General features: G+C 37.8%; 1 protein-coding gene across 1 annotated transcript in view; it reads right to left on the reverse strand.

Moving 5' to 3' along the window:
* The window catches only part of MFSD14A (major facilitator superfamily domain containing 14A), a 37,572-nt gene that overhangs the window by 6,622 nt on the left and 13,827 nt on the right, over nucleotides 1-17,123 (reverse strand). The window contains exons 3-8 of the mRNA XM_036767438.1: nucleotides 10,494-10,556; nucleotides 9,478-9,605; nucleotides 6,337-6,451; nucleotides 3,465-3,683; nucleotides 2,829-2,942; nucleotides 2,012-2,083 (exon numbers count right to left, since the gene is read on the reverse strand). Of these exons, the coding sequence (XP_036623333.1) occupies nucleotides 2,012-2,083; nucleotides 2,829-2,942; nucleotides 3,465-3,683; nucleotides 6,337-6,451; nucleotides 9,478-9,605; nucleotides 10,494-10,556 (711 nt within the window). The remainder of the gene's footprint in view (nucleotides 1-2,011; nucleotides 2,084-2,828; nucleotides 2,943-3,464; nucleotides 3,684-6,336; nucleotides 6,452-9,477; nucleotides 9,606-10,493; nucleotides 10,557-17,123) is intronic.

A 17,123-nucleotide genomic window follows, 5' to 3' on the forward strand; every position in this document is an offset into this window, starting at 1 on the left:
TCTTCTAAATCATCTACTGCTGCTTCATTACACCAGGTATTCTTAACATTTTAGGAAGGACACTGAAAACAACACATCCAGGTAAGCGACTGAGATAATCAAAGTACTAGGGAGCATGGCATCCCATGATCTGTCAAAGAACCTGGATACATTTAACTCACAAAGGATAAAAGCTGGAAGGGTGATGGGGTTCAGGGTGAGGGGGAGACAGGCAAGTACTTGCAGGACTATCATGTGAAGGTGCAAAAAGGTAGACTGAGTAACAAGGGGAGGAAGATACAGAATGGGAGAGGGGAAGAAACACTGGATGTGAAGTTAGTGGACTAAGATCAAAGGATTTTGTTACTTGGGTGACACTGGGCAAGTCACTTAATCTCTTTGGAGCTCAGGTTTGCTGCTTCATAAAATGAAGAGAGTCAGATCAGCAGTTCCCAATCTTTCAGCTATAAACCTCTGGAGTAATCAGTTGTTACTGCAAGATGTCTGTGAATTCATAAGTAAAGACATCAGCAGGAGCTAGGTGGTACAACAGATAAAAGTGGGGGACTTGGTGTCAGGAAGACCTGTTCAAATCCTGCTTGAGACACTACTGGTGTGACCCTACTCAAGTTACATAACCTTTCTCAGTTTGTTTCCTCATCTGTAAAATAAAGATGATAGCATGGTTGTTGCAAATAATTATCATAAAGTGCTTTACAACTTAAAGGGCTATATATAAATGCTATCATTTTGAATCAACTGAATAGAAATTTTTCATATGTGTTTTATTTTTTCAATATATGTAGATGCTATTATGATTAATCAAATGCAAATCAGCCTAGAAAAGTACTGAATTCACAGAAGCCTTAATTATTACATGTTTTCTAAAATTAATACATACTAACATTAAATGCTATAAAAAAAGGTCTGGGAGCCTGAGATGATCTTGAAGGGCCCTTCAAGTCTAAAGCCTATGAGTTTTAAACTGCAAAAAAGCAGAGTCTGCTCAATATGAGGAAAGTCTTTCTAACAATCTGAAACATTCACAAGTAGAAAGGGTTGGCTAGGAAGATACCAAGTTTCTCTCTCATCTGTGCTTTTAGTAGCAGCTATACTGTAGCAGGATTCCACTCCTCCAAACGCACAGGTTAGAGATGAACTCTGAGGTCCCTCACAACTCAGACTCTATGATTTAACTTGCAGTTTTCTCAGGAGCCAAACCAAGGCCTGTCATTTTTTAGCTGGTCCCTAGGGCTAGATTTTAAATTGGACTATTCTTGTTAACTGTAGGCACCCAGGTATGAGACTGTATTTTAGACCTTCCAACTTTTAATCTCTACCAATAAATGTAAGGCCTTATATAAGTGAAATTAAAGCTAATGAAGCAAGACATACTCTACTATGAAAGAACTGTTATTTGAATTCAAGAGGAAGAATACAACAGAAGTCTAGATTCCTTTCCTGAAATTGATTTTCCTCTTCAATGTGTGAGTAGACATTGACAGAAATATATGAGCCAAATTAACAGATAACTCTGCTCTTCTCTATCATATGCATATGTCATACGCCACTTAATGACACTGTTGCCTGTAATTTCAGAAAAATCCAAGGCTGGGCTTTTCAAACTCAATTACCTTGCTTTTTAAAAGAATCATTTTCCCCCTCTTGAACAATTTTTGGGCAACTTAAAAATAGTCTCTTTTATAAAACAAACAAAACAATCCCTTTAAACAAGTAGTTAAACTATTTTTTCCCCAGAGGGTTTGGCAGTACATCCTTTCTCTTGGTGATCAAGAATCGTAGATTTAGAGCTGGAAAGGGCCTCAGAGAACACGTAGTGCAATCTCCTTATTTTACAGATGAAGAAACTGGATCAGAGAGGTAGGTAACTTAAAGACAGGTCTCTCTGACTCCACTCCCACTACTCCTCACTATCTCTGACGCTCGTAACTCGTGCTGTAGCAAACTGCTGCCGGATGGCACAGAACCTTAACATCTGAGGCTGAAGGTGAAGTTCGGAGACAGGACTCACCTGTGCGATAATGGAAAGAATGCCAAGGACAGCGATAAATGCTGCAACACTTTCTGGTGAAAATCTCATTATCTAGAGTTTGAAAAAGCTTATGTTAACAGATGACAAATACTACAGCATGATGTACAAAAGCACAATACTGTATTATAGAAGAAAGCTCTGAAACAGTGCCTGGCATTCAATGAAATACTTACTGAACTCAAAGACTGTCTTATAGGTCTGAGATAGTTAATGCGCCTTCCAAGAATAACTAATGTAATAAGGAAAACTTTCTTTGGGAGATATGGAGAAAACAAGTGGAAATTACTTCAAAAGAGGCATTTTCGGTCTATTTTACAAACAACTATTCTATCTCTAGTGCTGTATAAAGCTAATATTCTCCATTTAAACTCTATGCAGATGAAAGACAAAACATTTCTATGTTATTCCTATCCAGACATCTCTCAAATGTCTGTTACTGGTCACAAAGGAACTAGGCAAGTACATATAAACGTTTAAATGCACCAAATAACACCCAAGGAAGGGCCTAGATGGAAGGCGGACCATCAGAGCCTATATCCTTCTGAAAAAGTTTAGTAGCATCACTGTATACAGAGGAACATATCCCCATTTTGCAAAAGGAAACATGAAAAATGATCAACAGTATTAGCCAGACAGAATGCTATCTATAAAAACAAATACTGCTTTTATAACAAAAAGCAACTCCATGGCACGGAAAAATGCCTCCCTCCTGAAAACAATTCTTTGGTACTAAATATAAAATATTTATGGTTGAACCAAGAAGAAAATTCCATTTTGTCAGAATTGGACTATTTACCTGTCTGAGGTATAGAAAGAAACTGGAATATTGGCCTGCCTCCGGTAGGTAAGAGAGGAACACTGTTATGCAAATTAGCAGCACTACAGAATCTTGGCCCACTTTCTTTAAGGACTAGAACAAGAAAGAGACAACTATAAGGTCTTAAACCAAAAATAATCAATTAATCTTAATATGTAAAGATAAGCTTTATCTTAATTTTTTTTACAAACTTGTCATTTTGGCTACTCCAGTAATTCAATATATTCTTAGCTTTATTATCTAGGTAAGTATTATTTTTAAAACAATAATAAAAAATACTGGTGACAGATGAGGGATAGAGATCCAAAACATTGCACTGGTACCCTCGAGCTGTCAGGAGAAAGCGAGGAAGTCCTCCAGCATGGTGGGTAAACACTTTTTGGTAAACCTATAGGAGAACATGGATAAGAACCACAGAGGACGGACATACATGAATAGGTTACAATTTACATTGGTCAAAGGAACTTCCAAATCAAAGAGATCACAGATCCATCTGAGTACTACCCAGGTGGGGGACTTCAGATCCTAAAAAACACAACAACCCTAATATCTATGCCATTCACCTTTTTTTTGGGGGGGGGGGCTGAGTATAAATAACTTTCATAAGTAACTTACTGCAAAAGGATCTGCCTGTTCCCAAGAAATGGGCGCTCCCCAAGATGCTGGCCTCATCTTCTCTGGCAATGATTCTGGCACAGCCACAAGAATAAAACAGATATCTAGCAAAGCTATAGCCGTGGCTAGGACTACCACTAAGCTGTCCCCATATGCTCGTCCAAGGTAGGCACCAATAGCAGGGCTGGTTACCAAACTTGCAGCAAAAGTTGCTGAAACCTGCAAGAGATAAAAGAGTAAGTCTGAGGAAACCTCAGGGTAGGATAGGAGAAATATAACCTGTTACAAAGTAAATATGTACCCTGATATAGTGAAGATATTCTCTTGCAAATTCCCTTACTTCTCCAACTCCTCATTAAACATACAGCAATGCAGATACAATGTTGCACTATTTAAAACAGTTTGCTTTTGTAGAAGTATATTTTTAAAAAAATCTTCTTGATTTCTCTACAAATAGGTAGTAAGTACATTGGATAATTTTGGGCCTGGAGTGAAGAAGACTGTAAATCTAGCTTCGGACCCTTAGTAGCTGTGTGACACTAGGGATATTATTTAACTTGTCTGCCTTGGTTTCCCCATCTGTAAAATGATAATTGTGGCACCCAACTCCCAGGGCTATTGTGAAGATCAATTGAGATAATATTTGTAAAGCGCTTTGCAAAACTTCGGGTACTATATAAATATTATTATTGTTATTACTACTATATTTCTCTTGTCTAAAAACTCTTTCTAGACTTCTCTTCACAGACCAGGTCAGTGAGATCAAGAATAAAAGGCTTTTCTTAAGGAAATGGTTTAAGGGTGGAAATAAGCTCTGACAACAGAACCTGGAAACAAGACAGGTGCTTAACAAAAGCTTGTCAACTTAAAACAAAATTTTGAAAGACTGAAGGCCTCTAATCAATTTGGATCATTGCCTTCTCCACCCCCTAAAGTGTATGGATTGTTAATTGATAATCTAAGTGTAGTGAAGAAAAACCACTATAATCCATCCCTCTCTGCTGATGATGAATGATACTGATATTAATCTCTGGGTGGAGTACCTTTCAGTCTGGAATCATAGTCCAGGAAGAGCCTAAACAGTGACCCTTTCAAATATTAACCCCAAACTACCTTTTAACATATGATGATTCTTTTTCTTGTTTAAGACTCCTTTTAACATTACCTCAAATTGTCTTTGGGGTAGAGTCATTTCTGAGGGGAGAGGACTGGGATTATGACATTCTGTACATTTCTCTTGAGGCTAGAAATTCATAGATCTCTCTGAACCTTAGGTAACTAAAGGCAATCTACTAAATTACAGATAGTTACAGGCTTCATCAATGGAGAGAGGGAGATTCCAGATCAAAGAAATCACAGATCCTTGAATCTAGTGACACATTATGAACTATGAAGCCAAATACAGGACAAGTATAAGAAGCAGCTGACATGAAAGAGGACTATGGAAGTATGCCAAGTATACTAAAGTCCCCTGTGCCTAATCCTCTCCTCACTGCCTCTTTAGGATACACATTATAAAATAATATTATATTATCTTTGTCCCAAGTCCTTGGTCTGATCTGAATGAGAAAACTTTATCAATCAATTCCAAAATAATGTCCTACACTGAAATAGTTTAACATCATTCTTACTCAAAGTTTAACTAGTTTCTAAAGGAAAAGGCCCCTATTATTTAGCCCAGGAAGAGCTTCTCTCTGACATGATTAGGGTAATGATAAGATTAACAGAAGGCAGAAATATTTAATAAGTTCTATTAACTGAAGTACTTATCACTGAAAGAATTCCTCCTCTCAGTTTCCTTATTTCTGTCAAAAGCACCACCGTTCTTCTGGTAATCTTGGTTCATAGCCAAATCCTTGACTCTTATAAGACATCCCTCCAAATCTAATTAGTTGCCACGTTTTGTTGATGTTCCCTTCATCACCAAATCTCTCACGTCCGCCCCACTGTCTTTACAGATATAACTACTAATGTATTTTAATCCCTCTTGACCTCTCACTTTTCTATTAACTGTTCTCCCTCCTTCAAATGCCTCCTTTTTTTAATGTATCCTTAATATAGTTCCCCTTTAGAAATCTTTTGAAAGCACAGGCTACTTCTCTATCCTCATTTTCACCAACCTTTCTGTAGCCTTTGACGCTACTGATCACTCCCTCCTCCTCCTCGATACTTTTTACACCACTCCCTCCTTGTTCTCATCCTACCTATCTGATTGCTCCTTCATGTCTCCTTTGCTGGATCCTCTTCTAGAGCACACCCTCTAACCATAGCTGTCCCTCAGGGTTCTGTCCAGGGCCCACTTCTCCCTCTATACTACTTCACTTGGTGATCTCATCAGCTCCCACGGATTTTACCATCTTCTATGCTGATGACTCTCAAATCTACCTATCCTGTCCCACACTTTCTATTGACCTCCAATCTTGCATTTCTAGCTGCCTTTCAGACATCTTGAATTCCAACAGACATATTAAATTCAACATGTCCAAAACCAAACTCAATTACCTTTCCCCCTTAAAATCTCCCTGCCGCCTACCTTCCCTACTACTATAAAGGGCAATATCATCCTCCCAGTTCCTCAGGCTCAATCCTGGATTTCTCACTATCTCTTGCCTCCCATGTCTAAACTGTTGCCAATGCCTGATGATTTCACCTTTGTAACATTTCTCAAATATACCCCCTTCTCTCCTCTGACACTGCTATGCTCCACTTTTGAAAGTCAAAGAGTCCTGTGATTTTTTTTTTCTGACATGATTGGTTTAGATTGTGGTTATTTCTCTTTTTCCCTCTTTAAAATGTGAAGTAATGGTTCAAGGCCAATTAGTGGTAAAATAGGGTTGCTTCTTTCAGGAATCTTAGCAAATAACACACATACCAGTCCATAAGCCATGCTTCTTTCATGTTCTTGAGTTATATCTGCTACGTATGCAAAAACCACCGAGAATGTCACGGCAAAAACCCCAGAAACAGAGATAACAGCAAAATACCACCTATAAGTAGATAACCAACAGGAAATGGTTAGGACAATTAGAATTTTCTTCCCAAAGTTCCCCAAATGAATCAGAATAAAGATGGCAACAGTAAATATCTTACTACAGCTACTTACTAACTCATCCCGCTTCTAACAATTTAACTTTTATAACTGGCTTATTAAAAACAGGGCGAGAAGAAAGATGGCAGCTGGTAAGCAGGGACTAGAGTGAGCTCTGTACTGAGTCCCTCCAAAAACCTATAAAAAATGGCTCTGAACCAATTCTAGAACGGCAGAACCCACAGAACAGCAGAGGGAAGCAGGGCTCCAGCCCAGGACAGCCTGGATGGTCTCTGGGTGAGGTCTATCCCGCACGGAGCTGGGAGCTGGGAAGGGAGTGGAGCAGAGCCCAGCCTGAGCGGCGTGGACGATCCACACCAGAAGCCGGGCGGAGGGGGCCCTAGCGCCCTGAATATGTGAGCTGCGGCAGTTACCAGACCCCTCGACCCACAAACACCAAAGACTGCGGAGAAGGTTAGTGGGAAAAGCTGCGGGAGTGGAAGGAGTTCGAGGTTCGGCTTCCAGCCCCGGGGGCAGCGGAGGTGGGGCAGCTACAGTTGCTGCTGCTTCTGGCCCCAGGCCCACCTGGTGGGAGGAATTAAGTGGCGGATCAGAGCAGGAGTGCAACAGCCTGCTGAAGATCTAAGCCCAGCCTGGGCTGGGGGTTCTTGGGGAAGGAGTAGTGCGGGTCTGACAGAGCTGGCACCTCCCCCCCAAACGTGGAACATAGAACTCGTTAGTCTACAAGCAGTCATACCCCACTGAAAAACTCAAGGGTCAAGTTAGTTGGTTGGGAATACGGCCAGGCAGCGAAAACGTGCCCAGATTCAGTCTCAGACTTTGGATTCTTTCTTTGGTGACAAAGAAGACCAAAACATACAGACAGAAGAAGACAACAAAGTCATAGAGCCTACAACCAAAGCCTTCAAGAAAAACATGAACTGGCCCCAGGCCATAGAAGAACTCAAAAAGGATTTGGAAAAGCAAGTTAGAGAAGTAGAGGAAAAATTGGGAAGAGAAATGAGAAGGATGCGAGAAAACCATGAAAAACAAGTCAATGACTTCCTAAAGGAGACCCAAAAAAATACTGAAAAATACACTGAAGAAAACAACACCTTAAAAAACAGACTAACTCAAATGGCAAAAGAGCTCCAAAAAGCCAATGAGGAGAAGAATGCCTTGAAAGGCAGAATTAGCCAAATAGAAAAGGAGGTCCAAAAGACCACTGAAGAAAACACTACCTTAAAAATTAGATTGGAGCAAGTGGAAGCTAGTGACTTTATGAGAAATCAAGATATTATAAAACAGAACCAAAGGAATGAAAAAATGGAAGACAATGTGAAATGTATCACTGGAAAAACCACTGACCTGGAAAATAGATCCAGGAGAGATAATTTAAAAATTATTGGACTACCTGAAAGCCATGATCAAAAAAAGAGCATACATATCATCTTTCAAGAAATTATCAAGGAAAACTGCCCTGATAATCTAGAGCCAGAGGTTAAAATAGAAACTGAAAGAATCCACCAATCGCCTCCTCAAAAAGATCCCAAAAAGAAAACTCCTAGGAATATTGTCGCCAAATTCCAGAGTTCCCAGACCAAGGAGAAAATATTGCAAGCAGCCAGAAAGAAATAATTTGAATATTGTGGAGACACAATCAGGATAACCCAAGATCTAGCAGCTTCTACATTAAGGGATCAAAGGGCTTGGAAGGCGATGTTCCGGAGGTCAATGGAACTAGGATTAAAACCAAGAATCACCTACCCAGCAAAACTGAGTATCATGTTCCAAAGCAAAATATGGTTTTTCAATAAAATAGAGGACTTTCAAGCTTTCTCAGTGAAAAGACCAGAGCTGAATAGAAAATTTGACTTTCAAACACAAGAATCAAGAGAAGCATGAAAAGGTAATCAAGAAAAAGAAATCATAAGGGACTTACTAAAGTTGAACTGTTTTGTTTACATTCCTACATGGAAAGATGATGCATATAATTCATGAGACCTCAGTATTAGGGTAGCTGAAGGGAATATACATATACATATACACAGACAGAGGGCACTGGGTGAGTTGAATATGAAGCGATAATATCTAAAAAAAATCAAATTAAGGGATAAGAGAGGAATATATTGAGAGAGGGAGAAAGGGAGAGATAGAATGGGGTAAATTATCTTGCATAAAAGTGGCAAGAAAAAGCAGTTCTGTTGGAAGGGAAGAGGGGCAGGTGAGGGAGAATGAGTGAATCTTGCTCTCATTGGATTTGACCTGAAGAGGGAATAACATACACACTCATTTGGGCATCTTACCCCACAGGAAAGAAGGAGGAAGGAGATAAAAAAAGGGAGGACAACAGAAGGGAGGGCAGATAGGGGGAGGAGATAATCAAAAGGAAACACTTTCAAAAAGGGACAGGGTCAAGGGAGAAAACTGAGTAAAGCGGGGGTAGGATAGGAAGGAGCAAAATATAGTTAGTCTTTTACAACATGAGTATTGTGGAAGGGTTTTGCATAATGATACACATGTGGCCTATATTGAATTGCTTGCCTTCTTAAGGAGGGTGGGTAGGGAGGGAAGAGGGGAGAAAATTTGGAACTCAAAGTTATAAAAGCAGATGTTCAAAAAAAAAAAGTTTTTGCATGCAACTAGGAAATAAGATATACAGGCAATGGGGCATAGAAGTCTATCTTGCCCTACAAGAAAGTAAGGGAAAAGGGAATGGGGTGGGGGGAGTAGGGTGAGAGAAGGGAGGGCTGACTGGGGAATGGGGCAGTCAGAATATATGCCATCTTGGAGTGGGGGGGAGGGTAGAAATGGGGAGAAAATTTGTAATTCAAACTCTTGTGGAAATCAATGCTGAAAACTAAAAACATTAAATAAATAAATAAATAAATAATATTTTTTAAAAAGAGGGGAGGACGGGAGAGAAATTAGGGGAGGGAGGATGGAAGGTAGTATTAGCTGCTAAAACCTTAATTAATTACTTACCAGGGGCTGATCTTCATTAATGGGATTGGTGCACAAGTGAAAAATACCGTTAGCAGCAAGAAGGACTTTCGACCCCAAACATCAGAAAGAGCACCAATAAGAGGGGCACTGAGGAATGACAATAATCCCTAAAACAATTTTAAAATGAATTTTCACAAATTCATATAAACATTCTAGTCATTTTATTGTCATAGAAAGTATAATTATGATATACTGCATATATAAATAATAATAAAGTATCCAATTTAACAAGTTTGCAGTCCTCATTTAATATTGTCCTCCAGAGAAACATTATATTTCATAAACACATCTGAAGCAGGAATAATGACCCTGGTAGTATTATTAAGACTAAGAAAAAAATCAAAGTTTTAATTCTGAAACTCAACTTTGGATGAGTGAAAATAATTTCTATTTTCCTCATCTAGCAAAATTCTGGAAGGAGGGAAATGGTTCAGACAATAGTAACATAAAACTATTTGAAGGACTGTGAGAGTGAATCAAACAAAAAGACCTAGCTGAATTCTCAGTCATGACACATTACCATTTTGATCAATTCCAAGAGAACTGGCACATGTTAAAAGAGATGTTATTGCACTTTATATTTCTAAAAGTGACTGTCAAATTTAACCTAGAATAAAAAGAATATGCATCATTGGTAAATCTATGCCATACAGAGAAGGTCAAAGAATTCTTTTTGTTTCCACTTTTACATTCTTAATTATTAAAAAAAAAATCCTGGAAAGGTTCCCACAAATGAAAAATACAGTATTCTGTCATGAAATGGCTAATTTCAAAGGTGGATATGCTGCAAGAGAAATTATGTTATCAGTTATAAAAACTACATGGCATATACAAAAAGTATAGTCTACAAGAAAGTATGCAGTTCATCAAACACCATTGTTTGCTACAAAAAAATTAGGAGAAATGAAATAACATTTAAAATTTCTATTACAGACTGCAACAGCTCTCTGTGTGAATGAGTGTGTTTATATATATATAAAAACCACTGATCCTACCTTTACTCCTTGAATGAGGCCATTCATTAGAAATGTATGTTTAGGGAAGGTTTCATGTAATACCTAAAAAAAATAATATTTTATTTTTATGAACACCATTAAAAGTTATACCATACAATTCATGTCTAATATAAATCTGTATCCACACAACCTCCACAAATGTTTACTGAACAGCATCGTAAGTAAATATTACATAACCATTCATTTGAATAAAAACCAATAAACTATGCTCAAATGGCACTTTGCATATTGAGTCTTTCCTGGATACCCCAAGTTGCTAGCACCTATCCCTGCCAAAAATTCTTACTTTGTACATATTTTTAATATGCTATGCATACTTATTTATGCACATATTTAACTTCCCTGAGAGAATGTAAGCTCTGGATGGTTTCATTTATCTTTGTATCCCGATGCCCAGAACATCACAGTAGGTGCTTAATAAATACTTGGTGACTGATTTATAAAAGCCAGTAAGCTAACTGAAGGGGGCATTAGTATCCTACTAATTCCGCCATGGTTTTGTCAAATTTCTTTATGTTCCTCATATTTTTCTATCATAATTGCATTCCATTTTGTTAATTTACCAAAATGTATTTAATCATTCCCCTATTATTAGATATAGGTTGTCTTTAGTTTTTTTTTTAATAACAAATAATTCTGCCATGTAAATTTTTGAAAGAAAGTTTTTATTTAGTTTTCAATAGTATTCATCAAGGCATATTTCCACTAACGGAATTGGGTCAAATGACACTAGCAGTTCCATTCTCTAAAAACATTACAGTTCACAATTCCACCAATACTGGACTTAAGTAGACTCTAAGCTCACTACAAATCCCCAACAGTGTGATACAGAAGCCCAAAAAGTCAGGCATGCTGCTCAGGATCAGGAAAGTGATTGGTTTATTGTACTCTTCCCGGGTCAGACAACGTTTGGAGTAATGTGATCAGCAGGAATGGGCACTACACTTCAGAGAGGATGTGGGTTATGATGGAGAAGTTTCAGAGGACAATCCAGAATAGCAAAAGTGCTTATGACCACATCACACTTTTTCTCAGTCTCCTTTTCCGGATCTTTATCTAAGAGTGACTATCAAATTCTAAAAGTGACTATCATATTTAACTTAGAATAAAAAGAATATGCATCATTGATAAATCTATGCCATACAGAGAAGGTCAAAGAATTCTTTTTGTTTCCACTTCTACATTCTTAATTTCTTTATTAAAACAAAAAATCCCTGGAAAAGTTCCCACAAATGAAAAATACAGTATTCTGTCATAAAATGGCTAATTTCAAAGGTTGATATGCTGCAAGAGAAATTACGTTATCAGTTATAAAAACTACATGGTTTTTAATAAATGTAAATGCCCACTAAATGTGTTTCCCCTAAATGTCAAACCCTGGTCATCTTCTTTGTCAGGGTTCTACATAGGGTCCACAGGCTCCAAGAGTCCATGGATAGATTTCAGAGAGCCTTTAAACTTCAATGGGAAAAAAAAATACATCTTTATTTTTCACTAACCTCTAATTGCAAGATAACATTTACTTCAATTATTTAAAAATATTATTCTGAGAAAGGGGACATAGGCTTCACCAGGCTGCCAAAGGGATTCATGACACACAAAAGGTTTAGGAACCTGCTCTATACCTCATCAGATTTCACAGGTTCAATGATCACCTCCATGAGGATGATTCACACAGAAACACACACACACACGCGCGCGCGCACACACACACAGCCCTAGGCTTTCCCCTTAACTCTACAGAACCCAACTTTCCTATTAAGGTAAGGGGCACAATTATCCTCCAAGTCATCCAGACTCACAGCCTTGCATTCATCCTACATACACATTCTGTTGTCAGATCTTGTCCTTTGTAGCTTCACAACACCTCTCTTATACACCCCCTTTAACTCATAGTCATCATCCTGGCACAGGACCTCATCACCTCATGCTAGTAACTGTCTTGCTGGTCTCCTTGCCTCAAGTCCAAGTCTCTCTTTACTCCAATCAATCCTCCATGCAGCTGCCAAAGTAATTTCCTAACACTGATCTGACCACATATCCCCTCCCCCACACACACATTCTCCTTGCCAAATTCAATCAATTAGTGACTCACTATTACATTTAGGGTGAAATATGAAATGCTCTGTTTGGTTTTTAAAGTACTTCACAATCTGTCCCCTTCTCACCTTTTCTATCTTTATACCACTCTGTGAACTTTACAATCTAGCGACAATAACCTTAAAAAACATGCCTATCTCCCTCCTGCCTTTTTACTGGGGGTCCCTGACACCTAGAAGGGTCTCACTCTTTGCCTCCACCTCCTAGATTCCTTGCTGACCTCTAAGACTCAGCACAAATCCCATTTTTTGTAAGAAGTCTGTCCTAGTTCTCCTCACAATTATTGCCTTCCCTCTGAGACTGACATACACACAGTTACGTCACTTTGGAAACCATATACATATATACATACATACATGCACACACATGTGTATGTGTGTATTTTTCTAGATATCTCTTCTAATGCACATTTTTTGTATGTTGTCTCCCCCATCATAATAAGAGTTCTTTGAGGACAGGGATCATGTTTTTGCCTTTCTTTTATGCTAAGAGCTTACTGAGCAGTGTCTGATACACAAGTTCTTAATAAATGCTTAATGACAGACTAGTAGAATTGAAAGCTAATTCAAGGTTGAAAACTTTAATATAAGAGAAATACATGATAGTTATCTTCAAGTATTTGAAGGGATTAGACATACTCAAATTGGAACCAGAGTTAAGAACTAAGAGTAATAAGTTAAAGTTGCGCAAGGGCAAATTTCAATTAATCAATCATTATTAAATGCCTACCATGTGCCAGGCCTTTTATACTTCAGGTGGCACGGAAGGAAATTGTATTCCTATGCCAAATAAGCACCAGCCCAGCTTATTTAAAAAAAAATACTACTCCTACCATACACATGAAAGAGGGATTAGATTTACTTTGCGTGGCCCCAAACTGCAGAACTAAAAGCAATGGGTAGCTGTAAAAAGGCAAGTTTAAGGTTGATATGTGGGAAAACTCCCTAATAATTTGATCTACCAAAAAATAGAATACAAGAAGTAATATTTATCCTCATGGGGGGTGGGGGGGGGGGAAACAGACTGGTAACAAGGCAGGATGCTTGTTGGTATATTATAGAGAAGTTTCTTTTCATATATAGGTAGTATCAGGTGCTCTCTGTAGGTCCCTTCCTAGTCACATTCAGTGACTCTGTGAACTCTAGGAAAAATTTCATTAGCTTCCACAGGATCAAATTTCAATGCTTAAAAAAAAAACACCTTTAACGATGATCAACTACGAAAAACTTAGCTACTCTAGGGCAATAGTCCAAGACAATTCCGAAGAACCCATGATGAAAAATGCTAACCACCTCCAGAGAGAGAACTGATGAACTGAGCGCAGACTGACACATATTTCTTTTACTTTATTTTTCTTGTTTTTTTTTTTAGTGTTTGCAACATGGCTAATGTGGATATGTTTTGCTTCACATGTATAATTGAGATCATATTGGTTGCCTTATCAAGGGGTGGGAAGGAAGAAGAGAATTTGGAACTCAACATTTTAAAAAATGAATGGTCAGAATTTTTTAAACATGTAATTGGGAAATATTTAATGAAATGAAATATATTGAAAAAAATCCTTAGCACTAGTAAGTTTTTTTTAATAACTAACTTAAATTTCTTCCAATAAAACTGAAGTAAATCTGTTCCTATAACTGGAGAACTGATTAATACCCACCGTACAACCTTAAATATTATTGTCCTATTCTTCTACCTAGAGCATTTTATACTAGTTTAACAATAATAAACATAAACATTTCTTTAATACCAGTTTTTAGGCCATAATTACCTAACGTGTAACACATTTTCACTCAGTATTAAAAAGATTTTTAAAACATCCTAATTAATGCGAAAATATTTTAACATGAGAAGTCTTAAAATGGAATCGCAGGTTAGCTCAAGTTAAATATTCCATTAGTAATATTAGTACTTAACTTTTTTATCTTTACTATATGTACATAGAAGCATGACATATTAAATAGCTTGGTTTGGAGCCAGAAGATCAGAGTTCACAATCTCTCTCTAACCTTATTAGCAATGTGATCAGAGTTAAGTCACAACATCTCTGAGCCCCAGACAACTTCCTAAGATTTATATATTCAACGACTGTGCTATAAGAAATGATGAGCAGGCAGACTTCAGAAAAACCTGAAAAGACTTATATGAACTGATGCTGAGTGAAATGAGCAGAATCAGGAGAATGTTGTACGCAGTAACATCCACAATGTGCAATGACTGACTTTGACAGACTTAGCTCTTCTCAGCAGTTTGAGGACCTAAAACAACTCCAAAAGACTTATGATGGAAAATGCACCCACATCCAGAGAAAGAAATGTAGTCTGATGCAGATCGAACCAAACTATTTTCTTTTCTTTTTTATGTTTTTCTTTCTCATGGTTACTCCTATTCGTTCTAATTCTTATATACAACATGACTAATGTGAAAATATTTTTAATAGGAATGTATATGTAGAGCCTATATCAAATTGCATGCTGTCTTGGGGAGGGGGAGGGGAATGAGGAGAAAATTTAAAACTTACTGAAGTAAATGTTGAAAACTAAAAATAAATAAACAATAAAAAAAGACATTCATCTGTTATGGTGACAAAGTCAGTCTTCAATCATAGCACTCTGAAACTACAATCACAACAGTTTGAACCTTATCTATTCAAATGAGTGTTAATTACAATGAAAAGCAGGAAACAGAAAAATTTAGAGACTGATCTAAATTCTGACTTCTCTTAATCAATTCATAAACATTTATTAAGTATTTACTATGTACCAAACACTGTAATTTAGTGCTGGAGATACAAAGAAAGGCAAAAACAGTCCCCACAATGAAGGAATTTTTATTATCATGGAGGAGACAAGTAAATAACTAGGCAGGCAGAATAATATACGGAGTAAATGGAAGGTAATTAAAAAAATTTTTTTTCATAAACACTGAAAACCAAGGAACATTTCCATATACATAGAAAAAAGGACTGTATATGAAACTGAATCTTCACTTCATACCACATGCTTTAAAAAGTACATAATAAAACATGTTTCTTTCAGAACTGTCCTGCTTGTTTGTTCTTCTTGCTGAAATTCCTTTTGTCTTTTGTTCATTTAAAAAGTGTTTCAGTAGCCCCTTTCTTCTTGTGTCTCTACTGTTCATCTTGCATCACCTAATACCCCTTCCCAAATAAAAACTGAAAAAAATAGTGTTAAAAAAAAAGCAGAGTTACATAAAAGGGATCATAGTTCTCAGAGTGATATGGTTGATCACTTCACTAATCAGAAATAAGTCTTTCAATCGTTTTTTTCTTTATAATTTTGTCCTTGTATAAAATGTTCTGGTTCTGCTCACTTCACTACCCAGGTTTCTCTGAACTCATCTCTTTTGTCACCTCTTACAGTAAATAATATTCCCTTACATTCAAGTAACACAATTTGTCTAGCTATTCCCCAATTTAGGGTCATCCCTCCTTTTTGCTTCTTTTTTTTTTTGAGGGGGGAAGGCAGGGCAAGTGGGGTTAAGTAACTTGCCCATGGTCACATAGCTAGTAAGTATGTCAAGTGTCTGAGGCTGGATTTGAAGTCAGGTCCGCCTGACTCCAGGGCCTGTGCTCTACTCACTGTGCCACCTAGCTGCCCCCTTCCTTTAGTTTCTAATACTTTTTTTCAGCACCACTTCAGGATAAGGAAGTGGGTTCTGCCTGTATCTACTCCCTAGCATTTATTAAGTACCTACTACACCTGGCAAAGCACTAGGGACACAAAGATAGGCAAACGCAGTCCTACTCTCTAGGAGCTCACAGTCTAATGGTGGTATTGCTCCCTACTACAGAGTATGATGGTCACCCCTACTTCACCTTGCCTTGGGTCACCTGGGCTGACTTCTACTTTCCAGGGTTAAGCCCCTCAGAATTTGTAAGGTTCAGAACACTGGATATTCAGGGATCACTATCATATTTTGGGGCAGAGTACTCAAGACCTTGGAGCCCTTGGACTTTCCTAGTGAGTGCTGGTGAGCTGCACTGGTTGCCTCTTCCGGTAGATTTCAAGGTTCCTCTTGCAGGATTCTGTCCACCCTTAGGACTTCTGACACTTGGGGCTTTTGTAGAAGAGTCCTTTGCTCTTAGATCCTTATTGTCCCTAGCTTGTCTTGGGTCACACTGGAAGGCTACAGGCTTCTTTCCCTATGCTGGCATTAGTTCTGCTGACAGCTCCTGTTCTTTTAGCCATAAGGTTCTGGTTGACGTTTTGAGTAGTTCTGGAGTATAATTCATTGTAGTTCTTCATTGAGCTTCTTTTTTGAAAAAATATATTTGTTTTAATCATCCAAAATCTAACTTTTCACCTTTCTTTGCAACTTCTCCCCCAACCCAACTGAGAACACAAGAAAAACAAAGCCCATTACAAACACAAAGAATCAATCAAAACAAATTTCCACACTGACCATGTCCAAAAAAAATATGTCTCATTCTATATTCTGAGTCCTTTACCTCTCTATCAGGAAGTTAAGTAGCATGTTTCATCATTA

This window comes from Trichosurus vulpecula, chromosome 7 (assembly GCF_011100635.1).
Source record: "Trichosurus vulpecula isolate mTriVul1 chromosome 7, mTriVul1.pri, whole genome shotgun sequence".
Taxonomy (NCBI): Eukaryota; Metazoa; Chordata; class Mammalia; order Diprotodontia; family Phalangeridae; genus Trichosurus; species Trichosurus vulpecula.